This window comes from Meleagris gallopavo, chromosome 30 (genome assembly GCF_000146605.3).
Source record: "Meleagris gallopavo isolate NT-WF06-2002-E0010 breed Aviagen turkey brand Nicholas breeding stock chromosome 30, Turkey_5.1, whole genome shotgun sequence".
Classification (NCBI taxonomy): domain Eukaryota; kingdom Metazoa; phylum Chordata; class Aves; order Galliformes; family Phasianidae; genus Meleagris; species Meleagris gallopavo.
Genome location: NC_015040.2, coordinates 2,900,787 through 2,910,751, shown reverse-complemented (window position 1 = coordinate 2,910,751; position 9,965 = coordinate 2,900,787). Strand labels below are relative to the sequence as shown.

The window sequence follows — 9,965 nt, the reverse complement described above, 5'->3', positions numbered from 1 at the left end:
CCCCCCCCCTTTCTTTTTAAAATAAATGGGAAAAATATAATGAGAGCGCCTAAACTGAAATAACAAAAGGCGGCGGCCAAAACTCCAGCCCGAAATAGGAGAGAAAGCCACGTTCCAGGCTGCGAGGGAACACAAAGGCAAGGGGTGAAAGCGGCAGGGAACAGCAGACGCTGCACGCTGCGCTCGGCCCCTCACCGCTCCCGGGGGGGCACAGCCCCTTGCGTCCCCCTCCTCCCCCCACACTGCACTTTTTGAGCCCAAATGTGTTCCACGCATCCCAGCAGCTCCTCTCCTTGTGGGAGAGGAGCCCTTATGGGGGTGATGCCCTTGGGGGCACAGAGGGCTCTCCCGCCTCGCAGCGCAGCATCCCGGGGGGGTGTCAATACGGGACATGGGAGGTGCCAGCTCCGTCCCCACCCATGGCAGCTCCTGCTGCAGAATTCCTGTCCGTCTGGCCAAGAGACGCGGCGTTGCCGGAGCAGGAGGAGGAAAACACGCGGTGAGCAGCGGGGAGAGCAGCCCTCGTGGCCCATCCCATAAAGCTGGGGCATGGCCGCAGCCCTCCGTGCCCCCCAGCACATCAATCCAAGGTTTGGGCGAAAAGCAGTGGGGATCGTGATCCAAAATGTGGCCATGAATGCAAGGTGAGAAAAGCTTGTATTGATCCCGACCCGAAACACATCCCCACCCCCAGCACCGCCCTTTGGGGCCGCATTCTGCCTGCAGACACTTTTCAGACCGGTGTGAGGCGTTACACCCCCATCTCCCACTGCTCCCTATGGGCCGCTGCTGGAAAACACATCCATCCCCATTCTTGGGCTATTTTTGAAACCTCTGGCCTTCGCTCACCTTCAGGATCCCATAAATAACAACGGCATCGCATTGAGGGCCCTTGTGCCGACAGCTCACGGCTCTGCCAGATCCCTTCGCTCCTCCAGATGGCAGAAATCTGACTCAGAGCTCAAAGTTTGGTACATAGTTGTGTGTTTTTCATCTCAGTGTCCTTACTTTTTTTTTTTCTTTCTTTCTTTTTTTTCTTTTTTTTCTCGGTTGTTTTGGTGTTTTTCTCAGATGAACCGGAGGCATAAAAACGTGAACTGAGGTTGCGGGAAGGAGGGGTTGGAGGCAGAGCATCCATAGGGCTGCTGGGTGCCAATGGAAGGGCACTGAGAGGTGACTCATGTCCCCAGCCCTATAGCCACCACCCCGTGTGGAATCACGGTCCAACTGTTGGCCCCATCACCACCACGGCCATTAACCCACGTCCCAAAATCCCACATCCTTCCTCCCATATCCAGGATCTCACAGCCACCGCCTCACAGTCCACATTGCACATCCCATAGCCCATATCCTCATACCCCACGTGGTTTATCTACACCCCACGTGGCACATCTCACACTCTCTATCCCTCATTCCGTCCCCAATAAGCCATGGCAGCACAAATGCCACAGCACAGCTTGAAGCAGTGATGGAGCACCTGGTGGGAAGGCAGGGCCAGCCCAGGGGAGCAATGCAATGCAATGCAATCCAGTGCACCTGAGTGACCAGAAAGGATGGAGCCAGGATCCACCTCTTCCCAGCCCTCATTTATGGGTTGGCTGAAGCCTTCGGAAGATAAGCAGCCTTTTTTCCTTTATTTCTGTGCTCAGAGCTGTTGCATCTGAGCAAGCCCTCACTTGGTGGGGTCTGGGACCTTGCTGCTTTGCTGCCATTTCTCTGCTTTCCATTGCACTACAGCATTACTGCCACATCCAACATCCCACAGTGCCCATCCTCACCCCATATCTAACGTCTCTCATCCTATAGCCCAGATCCAATTACCCAATATGCATACCTACATCCCACGTGGCAGATCCCATATCCAGCATCTCTTATCCCATACCCATATCCACTATCCAACCCTGAGCAGCCAATGCCTCAATTATCCCATATCTCAATTACCCCATGCCCTGATTACTCAGCTACCCTCAGCCCTACTACCCATCGCCCTATTGCAGCACACCCCATACCTCAAGTACCCCATATGGCTTTTTCAAACCCCAAACACTGCACATCAGATTTCTCCATATCCCTCTGTCCCCTTCCCCTGGGGAATGCTCTGCCCCACTCTCAGGGACTCCCTGCAGCCCCCAGCTCTGCCTCCCTCCCCAAGGACGTGGGGGTGGAACAGCCCCGCTCCCCCCCACAGTTTCCCCAGACAGGGCACAGATCAGCCCTATGGGATGAGCCAATGCCATCCAGACCTGCTGTCCTTGGGAAGGACACTGACCTCCCCCTCCTCCCCCACAGCCCCCCCTGCTGCTGCCCTTGAACCAATCACATGATTTCCTGGGAAAATACCATCATCTGAGAAACAAAACTAAGAGAATTTGGGTTCAGCTCACAGCTTTTCTGGGTGAGAACCCTCCCAGCCCATTGCAATGAGCAATGGCTGCACAGGACAGCATGTTGGACTACAGTGAGGACTGCCACCCTAAACCCAGGTGAGACTGGAAGGTCTATGGGCTTGTGGTTGTGCTGGTGGCTGTGGTGCTGCTGGCTGCAGCCCTGCCCTCCTATCTGTGCCTGGTGGCCACCAAACCAGAGCAAGAAACAGGGCTGGGGATGGGGACAGGGGGAGTGCCCGGTTTGGAGGGGCTGGCATGGCTGCTGGGGATGCAGCAGCAGCTGCGGGTGCAGGTGGCTGCATTGGAGCAAGCATTGGTTGCCACCAACCAGACTCTCACCACCATGGTGGATATCACCAACTCGTTGAGATGCTCAAGAAGTGGGATGACTGCAGGAGTCAACTGGTGAGTGTGGGGTGTGGAACCGGGACCCCTGGGTGTGGGGTTTGCTGAGCTGAGCTGAGTCCCTGTCCTCCCTGTGCTCAGGATACCATGCAGAAGTTCGTCGTGGAGTTGGGGCAGCAGATCTCCCAGCTGCAGCAGCATAAGGAGAAGCAGGAGGCTGTGGTCAAGCAACTGCAAGGTGAGCACTGGGGCACCATCCCTGACACATGGACACATTGGACCCTGCCCCCTTCCCCACCCCCCAGCACCACACTCCCCATCCCCTGGGTCACCCTGACCCCATCACCTCCTGCAGAGGACAACAGGGTGCTCCAGGAGGAGGGGGCACAGCAGAAGGAGCAATTGGATGAGGTGCAGAGGCGCAGGTGAGATCTGTGCTCCCCCACTGAGACCCCATCCCTGTGCTCTGTCACTGACCCCCGTTGTCCCCCAAGGAGCAGCTTCCAGGAGCAGATCCAGGAGCAGATCCACAGGCTGTCAGCACAGATCTGGGACATACGGAGCAGCAGTTCCAGTGGGAGCACAGCGATGCCCTCTGGTTCAGCCATGGCCCTGAGCCTCCTCGTGACGCTTCTCACTGCAAAGTGGCTGCACTGAGCACAGCGACACGGACCCGGGTGGCCCCTGTCAGTGTGGGGCCACGGGGAAACCAGGAGGAGATGGGGCAAGGCACGTTCAGGGAACAGCGGTGCCACACGGTTCGGTGGTTCTAAACCAATTTCCAATAAAACTTCATGCAAATCCAAAGCGTTTTGCTGCTCCAGTGTCCTTTGGGGTGGCGGATGGCACAGCCCCGCAGCCTGGCTTCGTCCAGGGGCTGAGCATCCTCCCACGCACAGCACAAACCACACCACCCTGGGCTGTGACCGGAGAGAAACCACCGCCTGGAGCAACCGAGCACATTGTGTGGCTCTGTCCCACGTCCCCAGCATGGACCCTGCAGTGCCCAGAGCCACGCTGAAGGCAATGGGGCTGTGCACGCTGCTGGTGCTGCTGGTGGCGGCGGTGACAGCGGCGGTGGCGGTGCTGCTGTGGCGCTCAGAGGCGCTGGGGAAGCTGCGGGGCTGCCAGGAGCGGGCGGCCAACGAGAGCCGTGTGCTGGAACTGCGGGTGGCACAGCTGGAGATGGAGCTCGACCGACTGCAGCACGTGGCTGATGAGAGACAGAGGGAGGAGGATGCGCTGCGCCGGGAGCTCAGCCGAGTGCGCAAGGATGGAGAGAAGCTCAACTCCAGCCTGCGGTCCTGCCGGGTGCAGGCGGTAGGTGTGTGGGATCCCTGGGCATCGTTTCCCTGCTATGGGTTGTACACTTGGGGAGAGCGATGCTGGGCTGAGAAAGGGTCCCTGAGGATGCTCTGTCTCCAGGGTGGTTTGGTTGCTGGGGAGCCTCAGCCCCCACTGGGGTATGGAAAGCTGCTGTCCGGTTCCCTGTGCCCAGCTTGGGATGGCTATTCTTAGCAGTGCCCAAACTGAGCTGCTCCACACACATGTAATTACCGCATCCCAAAGCAGCAGTGGAGGCTGCAGGCTGGTGTGGAGCTCCTCTCCTCGGGGGTATTTTTAGCAGCTGGGAAAGGGCTCGGCCCTGTGCTGCGGCCAGAGGAAGAGGGGGCCCACCTCTCCCCCCATCCGGCCGGACAATGGCCCAGAGGGGCTGGAAACGCTCCTGCGTTTGGGGCTGGCGCCGGCTGTGGGGTCCCAGTGGGATGTGCTGGTGTCCAGCAGGAGCGCCTGGCCCCTCGAGGAGCACATGGCTGGGCAGGGGGCTCTGCAGTGCCTCAGTGAGTTGCAAACCCTCCGTGTCTCCATGTGCATCCAAGACCAGGCACCAGCCGGCCCTTTAATGTGCGATTTTCCCCCAAACCCATGCCCCAAACCCTTGGAGAAAACTTCCCAGTGTGACAACGGGGCACAAAGCCACCAGGAGCACAGGGACGGCTCTGGGGACACCGGGGAGGATGACAGCGAGCCAGGGGCAGGCTGTGCCCCATCTCAATGCCACGGTGTCCCCAGGCCAGGCTGGAAGCCAACATCACAGCTCTGCAGGATGAGGCGCAGGGGCTGCGGCGTGACAGGGCTGAGCTGTCCCGCAGGAACACAGCACAGCAAGGTGCGTCTGTCCACCCAACCTCAAACCCTAAACCCACACGGATGTCACCTGGCCACGCACTCAGCTCGGGGTGTCCCTTTGCCCCGCAGAGGAGCTGGCTCAGGGTGCAGAGCGGGCGCTGGGGCTGCAGCAGAGGCTGGAGGAGATGGCGGAGCAGCGGAGAGCCCTGAGGGCACGCGGGGAGCGATGCGAGGAGCGGCAGCGGGAGCTCGAGGCCACGCTGTGAGGATCCCGGCCCCAGGGCACCCTCCATCCCCATCCCGTCCCTATCCATGTCCCTGACCCCGCTGTGCTCTGCCCGCAGGAAGGACCGTGCAGCTGAGCTGGATGCGCTGCGGCGGCGGTTGGGGCCCCGCACGGCACGGCGCAGGTGCTCCCCTTCCCGGTACATTGAGTGGGTGCTGCTCTGCCTTTCAGCCCTGTTCCTTTTGGCAGTGGGCACCCTGCGGTGGGGGCTCGGCTGGCACAGCATGGCTGCATGTGTCCCATCACATCCCTTTGTCCTGTGTCCCTGCGGGGTCTCACTCTGTGCTGTCCACTCCTTTTTGCAGGAAGAGCTGAAGCCCCATAGCACCCTCCTGTCCAGCCCTTCTTTGCCAGCATGGACACCACGCACAGGATGGCACCAGCCCTACAGCAGCAGAAACCAGGGCTGCCCATTGCTCCCAGTCCCACCAGCACTAAAACCAGCAGCAGTTCATCCCCTCTGAACTCAGCAGAGTCGGCACAGCACCAATGACCCTCCTCACATCCCCTCGTGTCCCCCCTCCCACAACACACTGAGCAGCTGCGGGTGCTGCCTGCTTGCTGGGACCAAATGATGGTGACCAGTCCTTGCTCTGAGGCCAGCCAGAGCCATTCGTTAATCATTAATTCTGTTCATCAACTGATTAAACAGGAATGGTGCTCCATGAAGTTCAACCCCCTTCTGCTCAACGTGCCCCGGTAATTTGGCCAGCTCAGTGCTTAGGGAGCACTGTGCAGGTTACCAACACTGGGCTCTGCGGGTCATGGGGCTGAGCCACTTGAGGGAGGGGGGGTGATGGGAGGGATGAGTGGCTGCCACTGATTCCCAGCTCTTCCCTGTTCCTTTGATCCACACGAAAGACAGTTTCCAGGAAAGTTGCTGCCGATTTTCCTGCCGCTGCCACAGCGGTATCCTGTGCAGAGGGCAGGGTGAGAGCAGGCATCCGGCCCCCCTGCCCCATAGGGGGGATCACCCCCACCTCCCCCACGGCATGGAGGGCACGGAGGGGCTGCAGAAAGGGGTTCACAGCCCCAAATCCAGCGGTGCCCCCCACCCAGCCGTGCGTTGGGATGGGCAGGACCCGTTCCTGTGGCCCAACCTCAAGGCAGCCCCAGCCCTTGGCACAGGAAGGATTAATTATAGCCGGAAAATATAGTCTGGAAAATGGGACAAAGAGGCAGAGAGTGTGTGTGGGAGGGGGCTGAGCCGGCAGGGGGGCGGGGTGGGGGTCCCGTGGGGATGCCTGAGCACCTCGATGGGTGCAGAGTGTTGCTGAGGATGGGCTGACCGTGGGGTGCCTCCCATTGGGTGAACGGTGCCGTCGGTGACACAGGGGGCTCTGGGACCAGAAGTGAGGTCGGGGTCCAGAAGAGCCCAGACAGTGCCCCCAGAGTGGGGCCGGGGGAGCGGGGGGTGACTCACTGTTATTTGCAGCTCAGGAAGGAAATGTGGTAGCTGAGAATAGATGGGGGACCGACACCGCCCCCAGCGCCGCAGACACCGGCGGGCTCCAGGGAGTGTGAGGGCAGGAAGCAACGGGGTCAGCGCTGGCACCTCGCAGCCCCTGACCCCCCTCCTCTCTCCCCCCCCGGGCTGGGAATGCTGCAGTGTTGCTGGGGAAGGACAGCATGAATCTGGGGGAATGGATCCTGAATGTCCCCTGAGCGGGCACTGTGCCCCCCCCCCAGGGCTCACCGCTCTGTGATGTCACCCAGAAGAGAGAAGAGGGAATGTGTATATTGATGTCCAGTAGTGGTTTATCAAAGATTCACCAGAAATAAGAGGGTGATTTGGCGAGATTTGGGATGGCAGTGAGCACGAGGCAGCGCTGGGGGCACAGCAGTGGAACCTGGTGGGGGTGGGGGTTGAGTCCCTTCAGTGGGGATCGTGGGGCACTCAGCCCAGCTCAGCCCCCCCATACTGCCCCTGCTCAGAGGGGTCTGGTGTGCTCCCCCCCTCCGGTGATATCCCCAGCAGGGGATAAGGATGGGAACACTGCAGAACCCATGGGTGGCCCCCCTAAGAGCTCCAGGTCCCAATGGTGACGTGAGCCCTGGGTGATGGGGGAGGGTGTCTCTCTCCATCACCCCCCGAATGCACCCACATTGCCCACTGCCCCCCAGGGCTGCACGAAACCCATTCCCTTGCGTGCCGGGCAATGCTGAGAGGGGGTCCCAGGGGAGATATGATCCCCATCAGCACCAGGGAGGGGTGGGGGGGAACTACTGAGCTGTGCCCCCGTCCTAGATCAACGGGGAACAATGGCCCTGCAGCAAACAGAAGCTGCACCGTGATAACCCGGAGGCATCCGGAGAGGCAGGAAGGAGCTCAGCAAAAGGAAATATTAAATAGAGCAATATAAACACGGCTGGGGAGCCGGCTCCACCCCGACCCCATAGAAAGGGACAGCCCTGGGCTGCGGCGAGCAGAGCGCGGGCAGCATGGAGAAGAGCGGCTACGGCATGGCCAAGTTCGGGCTGGAGAGCAAACAGGTGATGCCCAAAAGGGACTGTGCGTTCTACATGCGCTACGTCTTCCTCTTCACCTCCCTCATCCAGTTCCTCATCATCCTGGGGTTGGTGCTCTTCATGGTGTATGGCAATGCACACGCCGGCACCGATAAGCACGTCCGGCTGCTGGATGGGCAGCTGCAGGAGCACTACCATAAAATCGTCAGCCTGAGCGGCCGGAATGCCAACCTGACACGCACCCTGAACGCCACGCTGAAGGCCAACCAAGGGCTGCAAGGGCAGCTGCAGAAGGTGCAGGGGCAGCTGGAGAAGTGCAACAGCAGCCAGGCCCCCAACAGCACCCCCAGGGTGAGAGCTGGGGGGAACCAACGGCCTGGAGCCCAAAGGGATGGGTGAGGGGTGTGGGGTGTGGACCCCCTGCTCAGAAACCCAGAGGGATGGGTGAGGATCCTCTGCCTGAGACCCCAAAGAGATGGGTGAGGGGTGTGGGGGGGTCCCTCCAACCCCTGGCCACAGCCATCCCCGGGGGTCCCCACCTCTTTGGCTGTGCTGGAGGAGCTCCTGGTGCTGCCGTGAGATGATGGCGGTGGGGGCCACACCGACCTCATCCCCTTAATGCCCCCCTGCTTTTCCCTCAGCTGGAGGACATCGGCAGGACCATCTTCTTCCAAAAGACTAACTTGGAGAAGTGCTACATGGCCATCAACATCATCAACACCAGCTGCACCGGTAAGGGGGAACCCCAACCTTGGCATCCCCTTCCCAACACCTGAGGACCCACAGATCCCCCACTGCCCCCAAAGTCTGTGCATGGGGGTCCCCAGTAACCCTCAGGGAGCTCATACACAGCCTACCCCAGGGCTGGGCAGTGCCACGTGGGGAGGATCAGGGTGAGTGGGTGGGGGGTCCCACGGCACACCCCAACCTTCCACCCCACGCAGCCGATAAGGCGCAGCTGCAGCGGCAGCTGGAGACGGCGCTGCAGCAGAGGAAGGAGCTGGGACAGAGCTGCACCACAGCCGAAACAGATCTGGGTAAGGTCAAGCAGGATCAGGAACGCTGCCAGCAGGAGCTGAAAGCCACGGGTGCGCTCTGCGGCACCACCAAGGCGCAGCTGGAGCACCTGCAGGGCGAATGCGACACGCTGCGCTCCAACGTGCTGTACTACCTGCGCACCATGAGCATGAGCAACAAGAACTTCGGCTGCAGCCAGGTGGAGGATCAGCTGCGGCTGCTGATGCATCGCATCGAGGAGCTCTTCTCCAGGCGGCAGAAGCACGAGAGCGACTACGTGGGGAAGAGCGTCTGCGACTTGACGCTGCAGCAGTGCCACCTCAACTGCTCCCACGAGAAGCAGGAGCTGGGCAGGAGGCTGCAGGAGGCGAGGCAGCAGCTGCAGGGCAGCCAGGAGGAGCAGAGGAAGCTGCTGGCAGAGAAGGAGCGGCTCAGCAAGGAGCTGGGAGAGAAGAGCAAAGCCGCCACGCAAGCCAACTACTTCAGCGAGCAGCTCAACCTCTGCATGAGCTCCAAGGTGGGGAGCAGCTGGGCACGGGGAGTTTAAGCCATGGTTTTCCAGGGGCACTTCGGCAAACCGTACTTTGGCACGGGCACTTCCTTGCACGCACCTTTTTCAACCCCGTATCTCTGGAGATGTGCTCTTGCCCACAGCCTTTGGCACAGCCGCATGGTGCGCACGCTCCACGCCGTGCCACCCCTGTCCCTGTGCCACCCCCTGTCCCCGTGCCCTGTTGGTGCCAGCAGTGCTCGGTGCTGAGCCCACACCGCAGGGAAGGGCCAGGGGAAGCAGCACAGACGTGCACCCCTCTCCTTTCTGTAGGTGGGCACCTACTACACCGCCCCACGGGTGCCAGGCAGTGCTGTGGGCAGCGTGCGGCCAGGCCCCTTCCCCAGCACCTACGTGGATGCGCTGCAGAATCAGGGTGAGTCCATCCCCCGCAGGCAATGCCCCAACTGAGTGCCCCCCCGCTTGAACCCCGCTGCTCTCATCCTGCCAGATAAAATCAATACGGAGGAGATCCAGAAGATTGTGCAGAACGTGATGGAGCAGTACATGGCCATGATGAGGAACCCCAGGTGAGGGAGTGGGCACTGGAGACCCCCAGGAATGGGGGAGCAGACGCAGCTGACTGCGCCCTCCCCGCAGCGGGTAGCACGAGGAGAGCCGTGGTGAGGGGCTGGAGGACAGCAGGACGAGCCCGGAGCGGCGCTTCCCACAGCACGGATGGAAAACCCCAACCAGGAGTGAGCGAGGAACGAGTCCCACCCTACCCCCCCCTCCCTTCCCCAAACCCCCACGCCCACTCGCCTACCCACTTCCTCCCCCC

The 9,965-nt window shown here is 60.8% G+C and overlaps 2 protein-coding genes across 6 annotated transcripts; both read left to right on the top strand.

The window, feature by feature from the left end:
• Window positions 1-1,512: 1,512 nt before the first annotated feature.
• LOC104914702 (paramyosin-like) lies at window positions 1,513-6,051 on the top strand. 5 transcript variants are annotated; one of them, XM_019610071.2, is made up of 9 exons: window positions 1,516-2,483; window positions 2,783-2,792; window positions 2,874-2,970; window positions 3,088-3,157; window positions 3,227-4,052; window positions 4,806-4,902; window positions 4,992-5,124; window positions 5,207-5,287; window positions 5,454-6,048. In XM_019610071.2, the coding sequence occupies exons 5-9, from the start codon at window positions 3,723-3,725 to the stop codon at window positions 5,461-5,463; spliced, it is 651 nt and encodes a 216-aa protein (XP_019465616.1). In that variant the 5' UTR covers window positions 1,516-2,483; window positions 2,783-2,792; window positions 2,874-2,970; window positions 3,088-3,157; window positions 3,227-3,722; the 3' UTR covers window positions 5,464-6,048. The 5 variants fall into 5 exon arrangements, with proteins under 5 accessions (XP_010723299.1, XP_019465616.1, XP_010723298.1 ...); XM_010724996.3 differs by having other exon boundaries at window positions 1,519-2,483; window positions 2,766-2,792; XM_010724998.3 differs by having other exon boundaries at window positions 1,525-2,483; window positions 2,719-2,792; window positions 5,207-5,272; window positions 5,454-6,051.
• A 1,480-nt stretch (window positions 6,052-7,531) lies between these two features.
• PLVAP (plasmalemma vesicle associated protein) lies at window positions 7,532-9,954 on the top strand. Its single transcript, XM_010724994.2, has 6 exons — window positions 7,532-7,968; window positions 8,259-8,349; window positions 8,562-9,151; window positions 9,458-9,560; window positions 9,636-9,714; window positions 9,785-9,954. Exons 1-6 carry the CDS (start codon window positions 7,591-7,593, stop codon window positions 9,789-9,791), a joined length of 1,248 nt encoding a protein of 415 aa, XP_010723296.1. The 5' UTR covers window positions 7,532-7,590; the 3' UTR covers window positions 9,792-9,954.
• The last annotated feature ends 11 nt before the right edge of the window (window positions 9,955-9,965 follow it).